Source organism: Psittacula echo, assembly GCF_963264785.1.
Source record: "Psittacula echo genome assembly, chromosome: 11".
NCBI classification, from domain to species: domain Eukaryota; kingdom Metazoa; phylum Chordata; class Aves; order Psittaciformes; family Psittacidae; genus Psittacula; species Psittacula echo.
In genome coordinates this window covers 7163656-7182037 of record NC_137746.1, presented here as the reverse complement: position 1 = coordinate 7182037, position 18382 = coordinate 7163656, and the positions used below count along the sequence as shown (strand labels likewise).

General features: G+C 43.0%; 1 protein-coding gene across 1 annotated transcript in view; it reads right to left on the bottom strand.

The window, feature by feature from the left end:
- GALNT10 (polypeptide N-acetylgalactosaminyltransferase 10) overlaps nucleotides 1–17909 on the bottom strand; it is a gene marked incomplete at both ends in the record, with an annotated part of 77858 nt that extends 59949 nt beyond the window's left edge. Inside the window, one exon of the mRNA XM_080627371.1 lies at nucleotides 17733–17909. Coding sequence (XP_080483497.1) covers nucleotides 17733–17909 — 177 coding nt within the window. The remainder of the gene's footprint in view (nucleotides 1–17732) is intronic.
- Between the last annotated feature and the right edge of the window lie 473 nt (nucleotides 17910–18382).

The following is an 18382-nucleotide window of genomic DNA, read 5'->3' as shown; positions in this document are numbered from 1 at the left end:
AAAACCTTTAATAAGGATAGATAATTACATGGCTTTTGATACATCAGAAGGTTGTGATGCAAAACCATTAACATTTCACTTCTTGTAAAGAATTTTGGGCTGGTCTACATGACAACAGTGCTCTCTATAACCACACATTTGTTTTGGGGCTGAAAGCTAGTCTGACATTTTCAAGGCCAGGTTGGACAGAGCCTTGGGTGACATGGTTTAGTGTGAGGTGTCCCTGCCCATGGCAGGGGGGTTGGAACTTGATGATCTTAAGGTCCTTTCCAACCCTATTCTATGATTCTATGACATGCTTTTGCAATTCCCAGTCAGGATCTGAACATCAACTTGATAAGCACTTTCATGGCTGCTCATGGGTCCCAGCAAAAGCAATATAAGCTGCCAAGGTTCAGGGTTTAGGGTTTTTACACCTTTTGCAACTTTACAGAACTAAGCAAAATGTTGAAGGCCACCTGCAAGCTCAGGAGGACACCTCAGCACTGACTTCATCACCAAACCAGCAGCCAAGCTTTCCTAACGCTGGTTGAGTAAAGGGGAGATTGAATATAATGTTCTGCAGAAGGCAGCTGCACTCACCAGGAAAAGGTGACAACTCTATGGAAGCCACTGGCTCCTCCAAGCCACCTGCATGATGCAAAGAATAACAATCTATGCAGAACATGGATTTGGAGAGAGAGCAGACCCAGAGCTCTCTTACCAACACATCTTCTAAACTAAGAATTCTGCTTTAAAATCACAGAAATGCACTTCTCTCCAATACAAGCCTACTCAGATACATGGAATACAGTGTGCAGTGTGCCTTTAAAATTCTCAAATCCTAATAAAAACCCCCAAACAGCAGCACTCAATCCATGTCAGTACACATCTAAAAGTCATGACAGCGTTTGTGTTTGAGGATCTAATCACTGTTTTAATAGCAGAGAACCACCTCTTTTCTCAGATTTTGTTAAGGGCAGACCCAGAACAATGCAACTTGTCATTAAAGGCACATCTCAAGCACTTGCTATCTTCAAATCACATTAGCAGCATGTTAAATACTTGCAGCACCACAGCTGCTGAGCTGCCAACACTCCACACCATGCAATTCTCCTGTGAAGTACAAACCCCATCATGTATGATCAGCCAATGTTAGAGAAGCAGCCACAGGTTCTGCAAAGCAAAACAAAAGCATTTTAGACAGCAGTTAGTCTATTGTCTTATGCAGCACTATCTAGTCTGACATACCCAGGGATTCTGGAAATGCCCTCCCAGGAACACTAGACATTTTCTTGCATTGCTGCTAAAGGACCAGAACTACCCAACTGCAAAATCCTAAAGAATGACTCAATGGCAGTTCACAAAAAGACTCCTGCGAGGAAAAAGAGATAATCATACATTTATTTGAACTTATCTGTAACCCGCAAGCAGCACAATCTTACTTTGTAACCCATAGCAGACAGTAGATCAACTCCGAAAGGAATGCACGGGCAGCTTCCAAAGACTTCTAGAAAACGCCTGGAACATTTTAATAACTTAACTCCGACTTAAAGAAATCTTTAATTAAGACAGTATTTAGAAAGTATTTTCAGAACAATCTGGAATCCTGTGGAATGTGTTAAGGCCTCCAGGAAAGCCTGCTCTGGCCAAGAACTGAGATCAGGCATGATGCAGAGAAGGGAAGCCAGCAGTCAGAAGTAGCCAGCATCACCCAAGCCTTAACATGCCATTTGCCTATTTGCCTGTATTTGGCACCAGGATCACCCCTGCCTGTCCTTTATCATGTTCATTTGGAGTTCGGTCCATTTTTCCCCCAAAACTATGGCATTACCCAAATCACAGTCACACAGGACTTGACTTACTGCTGCTTACTTTCACACTAGCAAGCCACTGCTAATCCGCACGCCAATAAAGAAAAGCAAGAGAATTAGGTCAAGGGAGCTTAAGAATTACTAAAATATGTTGTTTAGGGCCTTATATCCACAGCTCAGACAGCACTTCCTCATCCACAAGCAAGGAGCAGACATCTAAGTCAGGTTCAGATGGCCAAAGGGCCTTTGTCTGGATACCAATGAACTTTCCTTTACTCTTTAGAGAAGGCTTATGCCTTGAAAATGTCTATCAAATACAGGCAGTTCCGAAGAGATTACTTTGAGGAGATTAAACCCTGTTGGAGTGGTGCAAAAACTTTAGTAGTCTCTTTCTAGCAATAGAAACTCAAATATGGAGCAGCAAAAGCTACTGCAAATGCAGACATACCTTTCTTTCTGGAAGCTGCCCATCCAACTGATGCCACTCTGTTTCTAAATGGTACATGACACTGCAAGACACCAAAACACCTTAACATCTACAGTTTGTTACATACGCAAAAGGTTTCCCTGACAGACATTTTCTTTCAATCTCAAGCCACAGACCACCAGAGAAACCAGAGCTATTTTGACACATGAAAACAAGACAGGACACAACCCATCACCTCCAAGACCGCTGCTTTAGTGCAAGTGCTTCCTGAGCCTGCTGTGCCTTAACTGCCGCTCCAGAATGCAGTTCCCACCCCTTTGAGCTGCATGGATGCTTTACGAGCACAGATTCAGTCCCATGGACTTGATCATTCACAATGAAAAATTAAGGCCACTCAAGCAATGCCATTAACACAGATTAATAGTTCTGTCAAGCCCTGTCAGATCCATGGGACACCAGCTGTCTAGTACAAACCCGCCAGCCTTTGTAGAGATGGTGCCAAGTGTTTTGCCCAGCGCAGCCCATTCGGCCAGCTGGGTTTGGGATAGGATGCTGTCTGAGAACTAGATGAAGAAATGGATGTTTACTTCATCTTTTCCTTGAAGCCCATTGCTCCAGAGAAGCAGAGTCTCATTCCCACAGCAGTCTATGCAGTTGGAAAGAAGCACCCTTAGTGACTGTCCTATGTTGGGCTTAAATGTAAAATACCATGAAGCAGCATCCACATTCACACTGGGCACACAGCTACACACCAAAGGTGTAAGAGGAAAAGCTCTAACAGTTTGACTAGCCAAGGAATAACACAACCTTTCCTGCCTGCCCTTTCAGCCCCAAACAAGTGAATTATGAAGATCTCATGTGCAGCAGTCAGAGGACAAAAAGTCCAGTGGCATTCCTTGTGTTCTCTTATTGTCGCTTCTCAGCACAGTTGGTAAGCAGAAGGCCACAGCAAAGAAACAAAACCCTGTAATGTGGCTGAAGTGATGGTACAGCACTACAGGACAGGGATGCACCTACACCAATTCTTGTCTAACTCCTGCTGTCATTTCCCAAGCATGCAGTGTTCCAGGGACACAAGCCAGCATTTGTGGCTACTGGCTGAGCTACAATAAAACCCTTTGGAAAGCTGCTCTGCAGCTCTTTTGCTAAAGAGCATTGTTTGATGCTCCCATCATTTTGGCTGCAGATCACAGTAATCTCTCACATACTTGCCATAGGTTGTCCAAGCCATTCTGTACACTACTAAGGAGGATTTTTCATAGCATAAGCTAAAGTCAAGATTGTTTTAAACCACAAAGACACAGAACTTGAGGAGCTTCAAGAAACCAGGTGATATCTTTGCAACTGCTGCCTCTCCCTCCCCACTTTTTCAAGTATTAGTACTTTTTAAGATTAAGATCTTTTGGAGGAGATTCATTGTTTCAAAGAGTTTAGCCCCAGTAGTCACTAAGCAGAGTTGCTAAAGTCAACACGAAACGCATAAGCCCAGACATGCAATTAAATTGTTGGATTACATTTCATTAAAGTTTAATAAGAGTCCTTTCAGGGTCTTTGCCAACCAGCTTCCCCTTTTGAGGAGCCACTGAGTGTTTTTAGAGGCTTTATAAGCTTTTCACCCTATGATTTCAGACAAGATCCAGGTTCATGAGCTGATGTCCTCTGTTTTAATTCCCGACCCTTCCTGCTCACTGCACACAACACAGACTCAAGAACAGGTTACACACACGGAATGGTGATGTGTTGCACGCTGTTCTGCTTTAGAAAGCCAGAACGGAGTCTTACCTGCATAATCCAGCAGCACCGAACATGTGTCCAAACTTATTCATGTTAAGCTGACATGTTAAACATGTTAAGTTTATAAACAGGATGGAAGAGAATTTTCTCTGGTATTCTTTTCCACCTCCTGAGCAGAGCAGATTGTCAGAGTCAATGCACAAGTCTACCCTAACAGTGCATCACAGCACTTCACAAGCAAGACATTTTCAATAGCCTTCCATTAGAAGAGGAGGGATGAACACTGTGCCCCACTCATCTTCCAGTCAAAAGCATTGCATTGCCTTTCCTTTGCTACCCAGGAACTTTCAAAGAGCACTTGTATACATATTTCTGCTAAAGCCCCCCAGATTGATCTGCAGATAAAACCCACACAAACCTTCCAGTATATGAAGGGGGCCTACAAGGATGCTGGAGAGGGAATCTTTATCAGGGACTGTAGTGATAGGACAAGGGGTAATGGGTTAAAACTTAATCAAGGGAAATTTAGGTTAGCTATAAGGAAGAAGTTCTTTACTGTGAGGGTGGTGAGGTGCTGGAACAGGCTGCCCAAGGAAGTGTTCAAGGCCAGGTTGAACGGAGTCTTGGGTGACATAGTTTAGTGTGAAGTGTCCCTGCCCATGGCAGGAGGGTTGGAACTTGATGATCTTAAGGTAGGTCCTTTCCAACCCCAACTATTCTATGATTCTATTACTAATGGATCTAACTTCATTGAGCTTGAAAAAGCTTTCCTTGCTAAAGATGTCCTGTTATTGTGAAGGTGAGACTCACAAGTGAAGTAAACTGGTGCTCCTTTTAAATGTTTAGACCTTTGACAGTTGTGAGGAATTAAAGAGATTAAAAAGAAAATCAAGGTTACAAAATCAGTGCCTTTCACATCTCTGACAAAGCTAAGAAAAAGGAAACTACGTCCAGAAATCTCATGCCTGATCCAGCAGATTCAAGTATAAACCAAATACAAAGCCTAGAGACTCCACACATCACAAGACTGAAAACACTCAAGATCTTTACCCATTGGATTCAGTCACCAGTGAAAACCCAGCTGTCCCTCTCAGAAAGCTGTGCAGTATTTGTGTCAGTATAAAATCAAGTGATTGCACTGCTGAGAAGCTGCTTTTTTTTTTGGTGCAAGTCCTAGCAAACAATCTAATTTTTTAAGGCATTTTCTATAGAGCAATTTTAGGGAAGGAAAATAAATATACTTTCAGGGGATGTTGCTTTATGGGAAGCAGTCTTCCTTTGGGTGTTATATTTTCTCCTTGCAGATTTCTGACTGGGCCTCCTGTGTGCTATAGAAATACAAATCAATCCTCACGAAGCCATCACTCCCTAAAGGGCCCAAAGAATTTCATTCTGTTTTGTTAATTATCTCAAGAGGTGCATAAAAGCAAGAACTTAACAGATGAGCAAAAACCACACCTAAAATAGCTTTAAAATCTCTTAAACGTGAGGAGAAATTCTACACAAAAAAGTGTAAGACTGGTAAAGTCACAGCTGTATTAAGCTCAAGACAATTATTTCATAACTTGGATTTAATTGGAAATAATGTGGCTTCTTGCAAGATTTGTTTGGGCATTCATAGCCAAATGCCTACTCCACAAAAGGTAGCAGTATCTGATACATTGTTTTTTCTAGTTTTCAGGGATTCTCTAACCTCTTGTGACTTCCCTTAATCCAAGTTGTATTAAGCTGCTCTGACAAAGATTTCAGAGGGGAAAACTGTTTTCATAAACAAATACTGGCAAAGTTCAAATACAGCCATCAATTGTGACAAAGGGAACAGGACACTTTCATTTTGCTCCCATTTATATTGAATAGAAAGATGTTGCTGTACTTCAACATAACAAGATATGAAGAACAGGGTAAGGCAGAAGAGCATCTTTTATTGCACTTGAGTGATGGCTGCATCTATGATGTTGAGGGCTAGATCGACAAGAAACTGATGCTGCAATGCTGTGCATCTCACAGCTCAACTTCCAGCTTTGTGATTCCCATAGTGGGGTCTATGTGCTTGAGTGAGATCTGTAGGCACCTGCAGGATCAAATTCAGAACAACTGAGTAAGACAGGCTTTTAACTTCCAATTTCTGCAGGTCTAAGACACCTGGCTCTTACATATAAGGTGGCCTCTACATCACATAAGAATCACTCAGACCCGTAAGCAGATCAGTCTCTGCCTGAGCCCTTACATCTACAAAAAGAGTTGGGTACCAAAGTCTCCCACTTCCTAGGGCTTTCAGTTCACTCTGGCATAAACAAGGCATGCAAACACCTGCATTATATAGAGTGATAGATTTAAAAGGCAAACAGTTTTCTAAATGAAGAGGAAATTACAGGAAACATACAGAGACAGGCACCAGTTGTCCTCTTTGTTAAACCTCAGCTGATTTGGAAGAAAGCACATCATCCACATACAGATAACCCTAAAAATAACCATTTTCCATTCCTACTGTAAAACCAGTCCATGAACCACTACATTTCTCATGTTCTGTCCATTCAGCTTTTTTCCTACACACAACCATATTTCGTCTGCTTCATCCTGCAGCACTGGTCCCACTAATCACTGACATATGCTCCAGCACAGAGCATTTCCTCTGGCATGCTTTAAAAAGAAGCACTGTCACCAGAGCAATATAAGTGCTGGCAAACACGGTCTGTCAGATTTTGTTTTCTAGGACTATAAAAATAGACTTCACCGCATTAGGCTTGAAAACTCATACCCTCTAGAAATAATTTTAAAATACACATTTTCAGATGCCTTGTTATTGTTTTCAAATATCCAGAGAGAAAAATCTGTAGGTTTAGATTTCATTTAACATGTTCTGGTTAAGCCAATATTTGAGTTCTTCTACACAACTGACAGCTAATTTATCAACAATGCCAGTGTTCTCTGCTCACGTGCATCAATTCGCAGCTTCTCAGATATATTTCTACTATAAGCAGCCTCTCATGGTAAAAATATCAGCACTTGGGAAGCCACAAGACAGCACTTGTTTTCAGAGCTTAGGCCTTCTACCCATGGTAACCATTATTAGTTTATGCTGATAACAGCTTTGGCCAAAATGCAAAGAAAAGGGCCTTGGCACAGACTGAGGTTTGAGACACTTTGTAATTGCTTTCCCAAGGACTCTTTTACTGTAATCAGCTGGCCTAGGTTCCTATTTGCAGAAAATATGCAACTATATTGAAAGAAAACCTATTATGTTCTATACACAGCTAGTTTGCAGCAACCAGAACCAAGGACAACACAAGCAGGACCTTCACACACTGCAGGTAACACTTTTCCAGCCTTCTGCATCCTTACTTCCATGCCCTCAGAATCAGGCAAGCAAAATAATTAAGAAGTCTCATCCCAAACACTTTAATTGGACCAATCTTAACATCTTCGCTGCTGAGGACAAGACCTGTGAACAGATGCTGGCTTTCAGAAAGGAGACACTTTTTTTTCCCCCAGGCTAAATTAGTACCTTGAATCAGATTCCAAAACAGCCACAAAAAATTTGGCAGCAGGCAACAGCGAAACATCAATAGCAGCTTTAGATATTTCTAACACAATCAGCCACAGCCTGAAAAATCAAAGAGAAGAGGGAGTCCAGAGTCTATTTGGTGGATCAGCAAAACTAACATATGCAGTGGAGAAAAAGGGTTATTCCTTATTACTTGGCTATCACAGACTAAACCCTGGGAACAGGCCACCTGGAAGATAAATGAGAAGACAGAAGATAATCACAGGGTTCACTTCTTTCCGAGCTCCAGAATAAGCCTGTTACACAGTGGCTAACACAAACTGACAGTTGGGATAAATTTAAGTGACCTTCCATACCATTACAAGAAATATCTTACTTTCCTAACTAAAGCCCTTTACAACACAGTTGCGTTTATATTTCTCTAGTTTCGGGGGTTCTGGTTTTCTTTAATGAGGGACTGTATCTTGCTTTTACATATCTGAGCTGAAAGTAGTCCCTAAAGAGAACCCCTTCCAAGGAAGCAGAGTTAAGATTAAAGTCTGCCTTAGCAGAAGTAAAGGAGTTGCTCACTCTTTTAAAAATAATAATAATATAAAAAAGAGAAAACCAAGAAAAAAAAAACACCTTATGGGATGCCAGACCTGGTTACGTGGTTATTTTTGTCTCATACCCCAGATCAAAGTCACAAAGACTCTTACTTTTCAAAGGAACATCACACTCCAAGACAGCTTTGAAAACTTTGGTACAAACATTAAGAACACTCAAACTCTGTTTCACCTGTTTTATTTATTAAGCAACAGCTCATACTTACTAGTCCCTGTGAACATTTCTTCTTTGGAGCTCGTCTGAAGGATCAGAAATATTAGGTAAGCTCAAGAAAGAAAAAAACCTACCTCTTTTCCATCAGGGAGAAAAACTGTTTTCTTGCTAGCATCATGAACTAAGTAAAAGTAACTTCCCAAATGAATTTGAACACAAGCAAAGATAATCTATACAAAGACAAGCCTGTATGATCTTCCAAACAAGACCGGCTACTAGAGGTTTTAAATGTTAGATCTTCCAAATTATAATAATCAAGGATGCAGAAGAGGATGACTTCCCTTTGAAAAGTCACCTTAGCATGCACATGTAACTGCAAGCAAAGGATTTCCGGCTTTAGAGATCAAACAGACCAGAACTCCTTGCAATAACTTAATCTTGCAAAAACAGTTGTTCAAGAAGGTAGAAGCAAAGCAGCTCTGCATGTAGGAGGGACAGCTGACAGCGCTTCCAGGTAAGAGCTGATAAAGCTCCAAACATCACAAGCCTAACAAAGACGAAGTGCCATTCTAATCAGATTTTTGGAATGAGGTAGTAGTCAAACAAGAAAGAAGAGCTCGCACATCCAGAACGTTCTTGCACGACACAGACTGAATTACTGTTATTCTGCAAATCCTTTATTTTTATGGCCAAACAGCTCTACAGCAGGAAGACAATTACAGCCATCCAAGTTAAACACACAAGTTCAAGTATTTGTACCTGGAAAACCACCCTTCAGTGTCTGTTTGCAATTTAACCCCTTGGTTGGTCAGTATTTCAGTATATATCTGCAGTTTCTGGGCACTTAAAAGAATACTCTGAAATGCCTTTTGGAAGTCTGACTTCAGCAGTCACCCTGTGAACCACAACCACACAGAATGGGCCAAGTTCCTTATTTGAAAGCTATGTCAGGGAAACATGTCAGGTCACGGCTACATCATCTACACAGAACATACATGTGAGAAATACATCAGTGTTGAGGGGAGACACTCTGAACAGAAATTGGTTACCTCACTGCAGAGGCGATGGTCAGCCATCATTCACCATTCTGAAAGACTGTTTTTAGAAGTTGCTTTCTGCTACTTGTGCTAATTGTAATACAAAAAGTATTACAGCTGAAAAATGACTAAGGAGTGGAGAGACTGGAAGACAGTTGCAAAATGAAGATTAAGAGTGAACTTTACCACCAGACTGGGCAGTGCTATGCAGTCAAGCCTTCACTGACTTCTTCCTCCTTCCCTTTCTTTGCTTTCTACTTCTGGCCAAGGAAAGAATCACAATACCCACCGGAGTTACAGCATCTCACTTAAAATCAGGTTTCCACTTTAAACCCTTAATATATTCAAATTGCTTATTTCTGTTTGTCTCAGGAGTATAGAAAAGCAAAGGACATTGCAATATAAACCAAGTTTTGTAGGGTGCAAATTTTAAGCCATCAGCTGCTGTTCAGTAATTGCATTCAAGTGTGCTCCTATCCACTGTAGTTGCAAGACCTCCAAGAGGACCTGGATTAAGTGAGGAATTTCATCTCTGCCCCACCTTGGTGGCAACAGGTTCATGTGTCTATATCATGACCTGCAAAAGAGGAAAGGCTACTAAACATCACTGACCATTGGTACGGTTAATGAATTCTGTGCTTCAGTTCAGATGCCCAGAGTTGCAGTAAGATCCAAAGAAGCCAGACCTTAGAAATGAGCTGGATGGCATTTCCTCAAACTTTCTCATAAAGAACACTCATTACAATAGCTGGCAGCCTGTGTTTCCAAAAAAAATGACAAGCAGAATAAATATTTTTCTTCATTTTTCTTCTCGACAGCTACAGAAGATGTGCCATTAGTGGTCATCAACCATAGAAAGGTAACTTATCAAGTGGGAAGGCATGAATCCTCAGCAGAAGGAACTCCATGGCTGGGACAGTAGAGTTCAGTTGTAACAAAATCAACAGCTTTCCTACTGAAGCAAGTTTCTTCCCTGGGTATTAACAATACCAAAGCAGTGCTTGTACTCCACTGTAATTGTGGTTAAAAAGCCCTAATTATGGATATATGGTCCAGAGAGCTCTCTTTTAACCCTGAAGCTAAGATTAGAGAAAATGGAGGAACCGCAGAAGGGCAGAGAAAAAAAACCAACCTAATTATCTAGAAAGAAAAGCAAATTTAAGGACCAGGAAGTGGCAGACCTTCCTTCTTTGAAGCTGTGATTTAAAGCTTTATCAGCCTATGAAGAGAAAGAGACATGTCAAATGACATATTTCTTGTATTTTAGGGAGTGCACAGGACTTTGGATGCAGAGCTGCCACCAAATCTCAGACACAACAGAAGTCACTCTTTTACCCAGGCATTTGAAAAGGAGATCTGTCTGGCAACTTATTGTGCTACATATTGATTTACTTATCTGTAGCCTTCTCCAATTGTCTGCCAGACCCTTTATATCTAACAAAAGAGGCACAGTCTGACAAGCCAGCCATGATTTGATATCCAGTACAACTTATATTCTTAACAAAGCTGCTTAGATAAACACCCCCTTCCTTGTTACCTTTTCGTCATCCAGCCAGGGTAACACACAATGCAGGAAATACTACCACAAGCGTTCCTTACACTGATAGAAGAGATACCATTACCACTTAGAGATTATTAGGCTTCATGTCAAATAAAGCAGGACCAGTAACACTTCCTAGCTCCCCGAGTTATAAGAAGTCATGAGCAGCGTTGAAGGCAAAACCACAAGTTAACTTGTAAAGAGATAGAGAATTAGAAGTTTATTCATCACAAACAAGGCAAAAGGCAGTCCAAAAGCAGAACATAAAGATTTAAAATTAGAAAGGGGGAGGGAGGGGCTATTATCCCTGGATTTGGAATTAAAGCATCGCACTGTTTTACTCCTGAAAGTGACTCAAGCATCAGGATTTCTTCAGGAGCCTGTGAAATCTGATGAACACATTCACACTTGCTGTTAACTGCTAAAAATCCCCACCGACAGCTATCGGCTTTGCAACAATCTGGGACCTGAAGTTGTCAGAATACGTTCTTCTGGAAGCAGAGGAATCCCAGCCAAGCTGCATCTAGAAAGAATACGAGTGGCCAAACCACAGCAGGACTGACCAAAACCGTTCTGCCCAGGGACATGAGCTCAGGTTAAGACGAAGCGCAAGTGCAGAGCAGCAAGGCCATTCCCAATGGGATTCAAAACAGGAACAGATACAAAATTAACAAAAAGTAGCTACTCAGCTTTAACTCAATCTACCTCAGCCTGACGGAATTAGCATTTCAGTAATATTTAAATGAATGATTATTTAAATAATCATTAATGCTTGCTTTCTATTGCAGTATATCCCATCAGAATTGTTGATTTTTAGCCCATTCAGCCATGGAAAAAAATCCTTTTCAGTTTTCAAATACAGGTGATGCAGAAGAAAATCTACAAATACACTCAGGTCACTTAACCTGAAAGTATCTGTTACTATTAAAAGATCTCACATGCACAAAGTCACTGAAGCCACCTCTCTCCCTGTGCCTACGTACTAGCATGTATTATTCATGCTACTATCAAACAACTTAAAGCAGCATAACTTAGAGGTTACTCTACAGAGTACCTGTTAACTACAGAGCTAACAGGAGGGAAAACATGAAGCTTCATGGACACTAGAGAAAGCGTGTTCTGTGATGGTAAATACCACAGCAGCTTTGTCTACATAAACATTTACACAATCCTGAAGTGCCATGAACCTCACCCCGGTTAAGGTGCACTCCATCGGAACAACAGCTCTGCTAAAGTCAACAGGACACCACGCCAGCAGGTTGAAACGCCTGCTTTCAGAGAGGATCTAAATGAATTTCAGTGATACTCCAAGCACACAGCGGAATACCTCCTACAAACCCCTTATGGCACCCTACCAACTCTTTACTTTCCAGAGAGAAGCTGAAGGCAACCTCCCTGCATCGCCTGGTACAGGAGAAGGCTGCAAATGAACAGAAGTCAGATTGCTTTTACACAGGGAGAACAATCTCCTCAATGATTAAGCTAGACAGGATCTATTCTCATGCAATGAAAGTAAGGTTACAGTTGGCTCCATAAGGAAACAGTGACAGGAAGGTAAACTGCAGTTCTTTATCTTTTTATGGTGATGCCTGTAACTGTATTTAAACAGGGAGTGGAAGCTGATATGATATAACTGAAAGTCTGCTTGATGGCATTTTTCTGCCTAATTTCACCAACACTGGTGGTAAGAAACTTTTCATTAGTTTATCAGTCCATTTAGTCAAATACATGGCAGTTAGCTGTCACAAAGTTTGTAACTATACTTGCTCTTAAATCTCGCTTTCTTTCAGGATCTGATCCGTATTTATACAGGAAAAGCACACAGCTCTGGAGATCATTGTATGATTACGGCTTTCATTAATGACCTAAAAAGTAGTCCAGGTACCAGAAGCCAAAAGTTTTGCTGCTCAAATCTTCATTCCAGAAAGAAAGGGAACCATTGCAGCTATTAAGAGCTGCATATTGAGCAGGTTTGAATGTCAGAGCCACCTGCTCCATGATAGAGTTAACCTCCCCTAAAGAACAGCAAGTATAATAAACCTTTTACTTTCACACAGCACTGGAGACTCAGAACACAGCCCATTTGTTCAGTGTGTTGCCATCACAGTGAAAATCATCAGAAGGAATAACGAGACACTGAGTGAAGACCACTGAAAGCCCCAGTTTATTAGAAACATATTCTCCAAGTTCTCCTTTGCGCTTCACAGCTGTGAGATGATTTTGGCCACTTCATGTTCACTTCAGCTCACTTTGCTAATCAGAAGTGAGTCCATGCTTATCTAGCCAAGGAAAACCTGCTCATTTCACGAGAGCACTGAAGTGATCAACTTCAGAGTAGCCCATACTGGAAATCAGTCACTCTTTATTCAGAACATGCTCATTCAGCTCTAGCACTCGCACTGCTAGTCCTCAGGTACCCATTGTTTTACACTATGCTTACCAAAACAAGCTTTTCAAAGTTTGCTTTTCTATACATCTGCTCCAATAGGCCTGCAAGGAGCCAGGCCCCAGAGTTCTATGGCAGCTGCAAGGTTTAGGGCACAGCCAGCCTAACTACTAAAGAAATCTGCCTATCAATGATGGCAAATTGGCTGTTTTATTTACTTCTGGCTGGCAGAGAGCTGAAAGCTTTTCCTCTCACTTTCCCGAGCCTTTCTCCTCCCTCCCCAGCACTGGCAGCACAGAGTTTGCTAAACCACCCTCTTCCTTATTAGCTTTTGCCAACCACAACATGAAGCTGACAATTCTTGACAGCTTCATAGTTGCCCCCAGGTCAGAATGGCAAAGCCAATCATCCTCCTCTGCTGAGGAGGACACAGCAGCAGCAGTCTGGAAGGCAGCACAGCATCGCTCCCCACTCAGCTCATCATTAGGGCTGTTGTTTTCAGCAACATCAGCTGGAAACTTTAAGCTTAATTGCACTAAAGTAATTTTACAACCCAAAACTTTCCAAAAGAGGCATTCTCACAAACCATTTTTCCATCACATGCTCGGAGTTGGTTTCTCATTCAGAATATCCAGCGAGCAGGTACATCCCACTTCGCTCCAGCCGGCTGGCAGCAGAGGGCACCACACAATCACCTATGTGATTTATACACTTCCATCATGCTCACGGGTTAATTTATAGAGCACAAATTACTACTACAACAAGCTACAGGGTCACTCCATAAAGCATGCATCATATTACATGAAAACACATGCAACGAAAGGCAGCTGATTTGCTACAATGCTTTTAGCCAGCAATCCAGAGATGCTCAAGCTTAGCATCTCTCCCAAGTTTAAATGCAACATTCCCATAATAGCAGGCACCATGTAGAGTGAGGATCTCCAGCCTGACCACACAGATATAAAGCAGTATCTCTGCTGAATCATGTAAATACTCGCATTAGCTCAGACATAAACCACTACCCCACAGACTAACTCATCTGTGGTTTACATGCTGCAGGATGCATCATTAAACACTTTGGCTGAGGATGCACAGCAGCCTCTGAGGCAGACAGCAGAGATTCAAGAGACAAAAAGACTACCTGCATTTCTCTAGCTTTTTCCTACTCCTACATATGTTTTCACTTGTTGAAAAAAGAAAAAGATGAAACTACACAAAAGTTAATCTGCATTACATGAGCACACTGATACACACATACTGGTGAGCAAAAATGTACAACCATGAAGTATAAGAAGCTCCTAAGCTAATATTCTTGCTGTGAACAGAAACATTTCAGTACCTTGATACTATCATCACCATTTAAAGCCAAACCTGTTACGCACCCTGTGGAAAAAAGACCTCCTATTCATATGATCTGCAGAGCTGTACATACACACACTGATAAAGGACACTTCTGAGTGTGCAGCCATAGCGAAGAATAACTCAACACATCAGCTTTTCTAAAGAGATTTCCAGCATGACCTTGAGGACAAGACCTTGATGACTTATGGCCATCCCTTTGCTGTGGAGCTAGAAGCACTCAACAGTGCTCCAGAAGAGCAAACTCAAAGGCCAAAGGAAAGAACACAGACCTAATCCACCTTATTAAAGCAATACATTATTTTCAGCCACCATAATGTTTCCCCTGAACATGTAAATACAGGAGCAATTAGGTACCCAGGCACTTCTGCAGAAAGCCTTTAGCATCTTTCCTAGAATATATTTACATGGCTTCTGATTGCTTAATTTTCTGACACATTTGTTTCAGGCACTCTAAAGATTAAATAAGGCAAAAATCACCTACACTGATACATCACCATTTTGAAGGTGGCATGCAGTACAAAAACTCCTTGCAGCTTTTAAACTTCAGATTTTAGCATCACAATTCTATGTTCTAGCTTTAATTCTGCTGTTTCTTAAAACCTTTCCCTCCAACCCCCCACCTTTCACTGTTACTCTGAAAGATAAAAATCACCGACTGAAACAGCAGACACCATTTAAAGAAGAAGAATGAGCCTGGACAGAGATTTCATTGAAAAGCTCAATTCTGTATCACATCTGAAATGTCCTCAATTCAAAATTAGCCTGCACAAAAAGGGAAATTAAAGCCAGAAACAGAAGAAAAAAACCTTTCTGAATGCTGTAAGTATCATTCTTTATGAGATAGCCTCCTATCATCTAGGGGTTTAGTATTAAGAACTCAGCTTCTCAGAACGGCTTCACGAACAAGCAGACAAACAGCATATTCATTTACAAGCTGGAAGTTGATTAGTAAGTACAAAACCCATGAATGCCCGTCAGAACCAAGGAAGAGAAGCTGGAACTATTGAAGCTGAGGATGCCCAAAAACCTCTCTGCAGTCAGCTAGCAGATGCCCCTATGACAACAGTAAAAAACCAACAAACCAAACCCATTTGGTTTGTCTTTATACCGCTTCAGCTGAAGTTATTTTCACCAAGAGAGGCAGTTGTCCTTTAGGGCATGTTTTCTGTTCCTCAGTCTAACAGGAACCATCATTTCAGGGCCAAATCCCTCAAGAAAACAGGCATATGATAGAAGCATTTCTTCACTCACAGACCCACTGCAGCCTCTAACTCCACCTTAATTAGACTGGAAGATGAAAACTTCAGCCTGCACCTCAGTAACTCTGATTTACACAAGCACAGAGAGGTTTTATTGCGAATTCTCCTGTAAACTGCACAGACATTTCCTGCCCAGCTCAACACACCATCAAAACAAAAGCAGACCTCAATTTACTGGCAGCTGCCATACTTTAAGCAGACATAAAGAAAACCAGAGTCAACATTCTGTACAACATGGGCAATATGGGCTATCTAAATACTGAGAACTCTCAACACAGAAATCAGCAATGAGGAACTGCACTGTACAAACTACTTAGCTTACAGCTACCCAAAGCTCACAGTACAAGGACAATGTTTGAAGAGCAACAAAGTCAGTTTCATTATTTTTTCACCCTTATAGATTTGACCACAATTAACTGCTATTTCCAACAAGGAACTATGAAACCTCCTAAGAATCATTACCACTTTTCTCCTCACAACCTCTGGAAGACACATGATTTCACAATAGTCTTCATTTCACCATGGGAAGCTATGGAGCAGTGGACTATAGGGCTTGATTTTTATTAGTCATGCAAAACAGATTCCCTGCATTGGACAGAAATACAAGCATAAGGCAGTAACATCAGGAACTCTAGGTATGTAATGATCACTGTGTAGGTTAAAAGGATTTCTGTGCAGGCTTTGGGGTCCACTACAAATTGATGCTTTATTGCAGTTAACAGCTGATCCCTTTCCCTCCTGGCACTACAGGGATATAATGGTTATACCTAGATGCACCAATTGCTTCAATTTCAGAACACATTTCTTTTGGAAAGGAAGAGCTTAGACTCCGTTTGACTACAACGCTTCCCGAGAGCCTTCTCTCCCTCAGAGCATAAATTGCCATAGTAGGTTTCTCCACCTTTATGCTACAGTCATAGTGGCAAGCCTCCAAGGGAGAAAAGAATTAGGCAACTAAGAGTTTTAAATGGTTATGAACAAGCAGAGCTTTGTAAAGTGGCAGCCGAACTAATAGCTACACACTGACATTTCAAGCTTTCAAGTCCCAATCATTCCTAATGGTACAAAGCCAAGCCCAGAAGAAGACAAAGCAATTGCATAGCCAAGAGTAAACGCAGCTAAACTGAGCTTCCAAATGTCTAATTTGGGTGATCCAGCCTCCCTGTCTCACACATTAAGCAGAAAGATTTGGCTGTTAAATTTACTACTACTCCAGCGGGACAAGAAAGGAATGCAGTCATGTGCTGCAATATCGTCAGGCCACGTACCCAGCAGGCATCTTCTGCCTCTCAGGAAGAGTTATCCACTCCTCTCTCCCTAAAGCAGGCTCAGCACACAGACGTAATCCTCAAGCTGTGAACAGAAACATTTCACCTGGCACTTTCTGCTAGCCCTTGCCTTAAGCGCTACGGGGACCCGGAGGTAACAGGTAACGTTTGCTCGCTGCCCCTTCCCAAGGCAAAGGGAAGTGGCACGTAGAGAGGCACACCTTTGGGAGACAGAATCACCGCCCTCTTCTATGCAAGGATGGATCAGGCTCCTTTTCCTTACTCCTTAGAGCAAGGAGCCAAACCCCTCGTGTTATTCCCTTACCAAACTCAGCCCTAAAACGCGAGCAGACCCTCCAGTCCGCGCACCTATGAACTGTCGAGAAAGCGCTCGCGTTCCCCTTCCAACCCAGACATCGCTACGGGAAAGCGGCTCCTTGCTCAGGGGCACAGAAGCCCATCGCTGCACCCCTCTTCTTCATCCCCTCCTCTATAGGGGGCGGCTGCCGCTTCTCCACGCACAAGCTGAGCCTCCCTCTGTATGACAAGGCAGAGGGACACCCCCAGCCCCTCACCGCACCCCGCAGCACCCACCTCCCCCTATACACACATCCCCACACCCCGCGACCGCCGACACTCACCGGCGCTTCGCCCGCCGCTACCCCCGGCAGCCCCGCAGCGGCGGCGGCAGCAGCATCAGCCCCTTCCCCACCGGCTGCCCCGCCGCCCTCCAGCTGCCGCTCTCGGTACAGGGACCAGAGCCCCACATTGGGTAAGAAGACGAGGGCGGCCAGCGCCAGCCCCACCGCCTGCAGCAACCGCTTCTGCTTCCGCCGCATCGGAGCCGCCGGAGGAGGCTGGAGCCGGGAGCTGGAGGAGGGAGCGCGGCCCAGCCCCGCCGCCCTGACGGAGCCCAACTTTGCCCCGCGCACGGCGGCGGCGGCAGCAGCGAGCGGCAACTCCGGCACTTCCGCTCCGCGCTCGCGGGGAGGCGTGGCCTCTTTAGGCACGCCCACCGCCGCAGGGAGGCTCCGCCCACCCTGCCCCCCCGTGCACTCCCGTCACTAATGAATTTCCCTTAATGAGTCTTTAATTAATTACGGCTCTCGAATGATGCCGTGGCACCCGCGGGGGCCTGGGTGGGCGCCGCGGGAGAGGGCGGAGGGAGCCGAGGTGGGTAATTGCTCCGGAAAGGGTCCTCAATTAGCGATGCCCATAGCAATTAACGATGTATTGCAGCAGCCCCTAGTCGGGTTCTGCTGAGGGGATGCAGGGGCTTCCCAAAGGGATGCAGCTTGCCTCATGGACACAC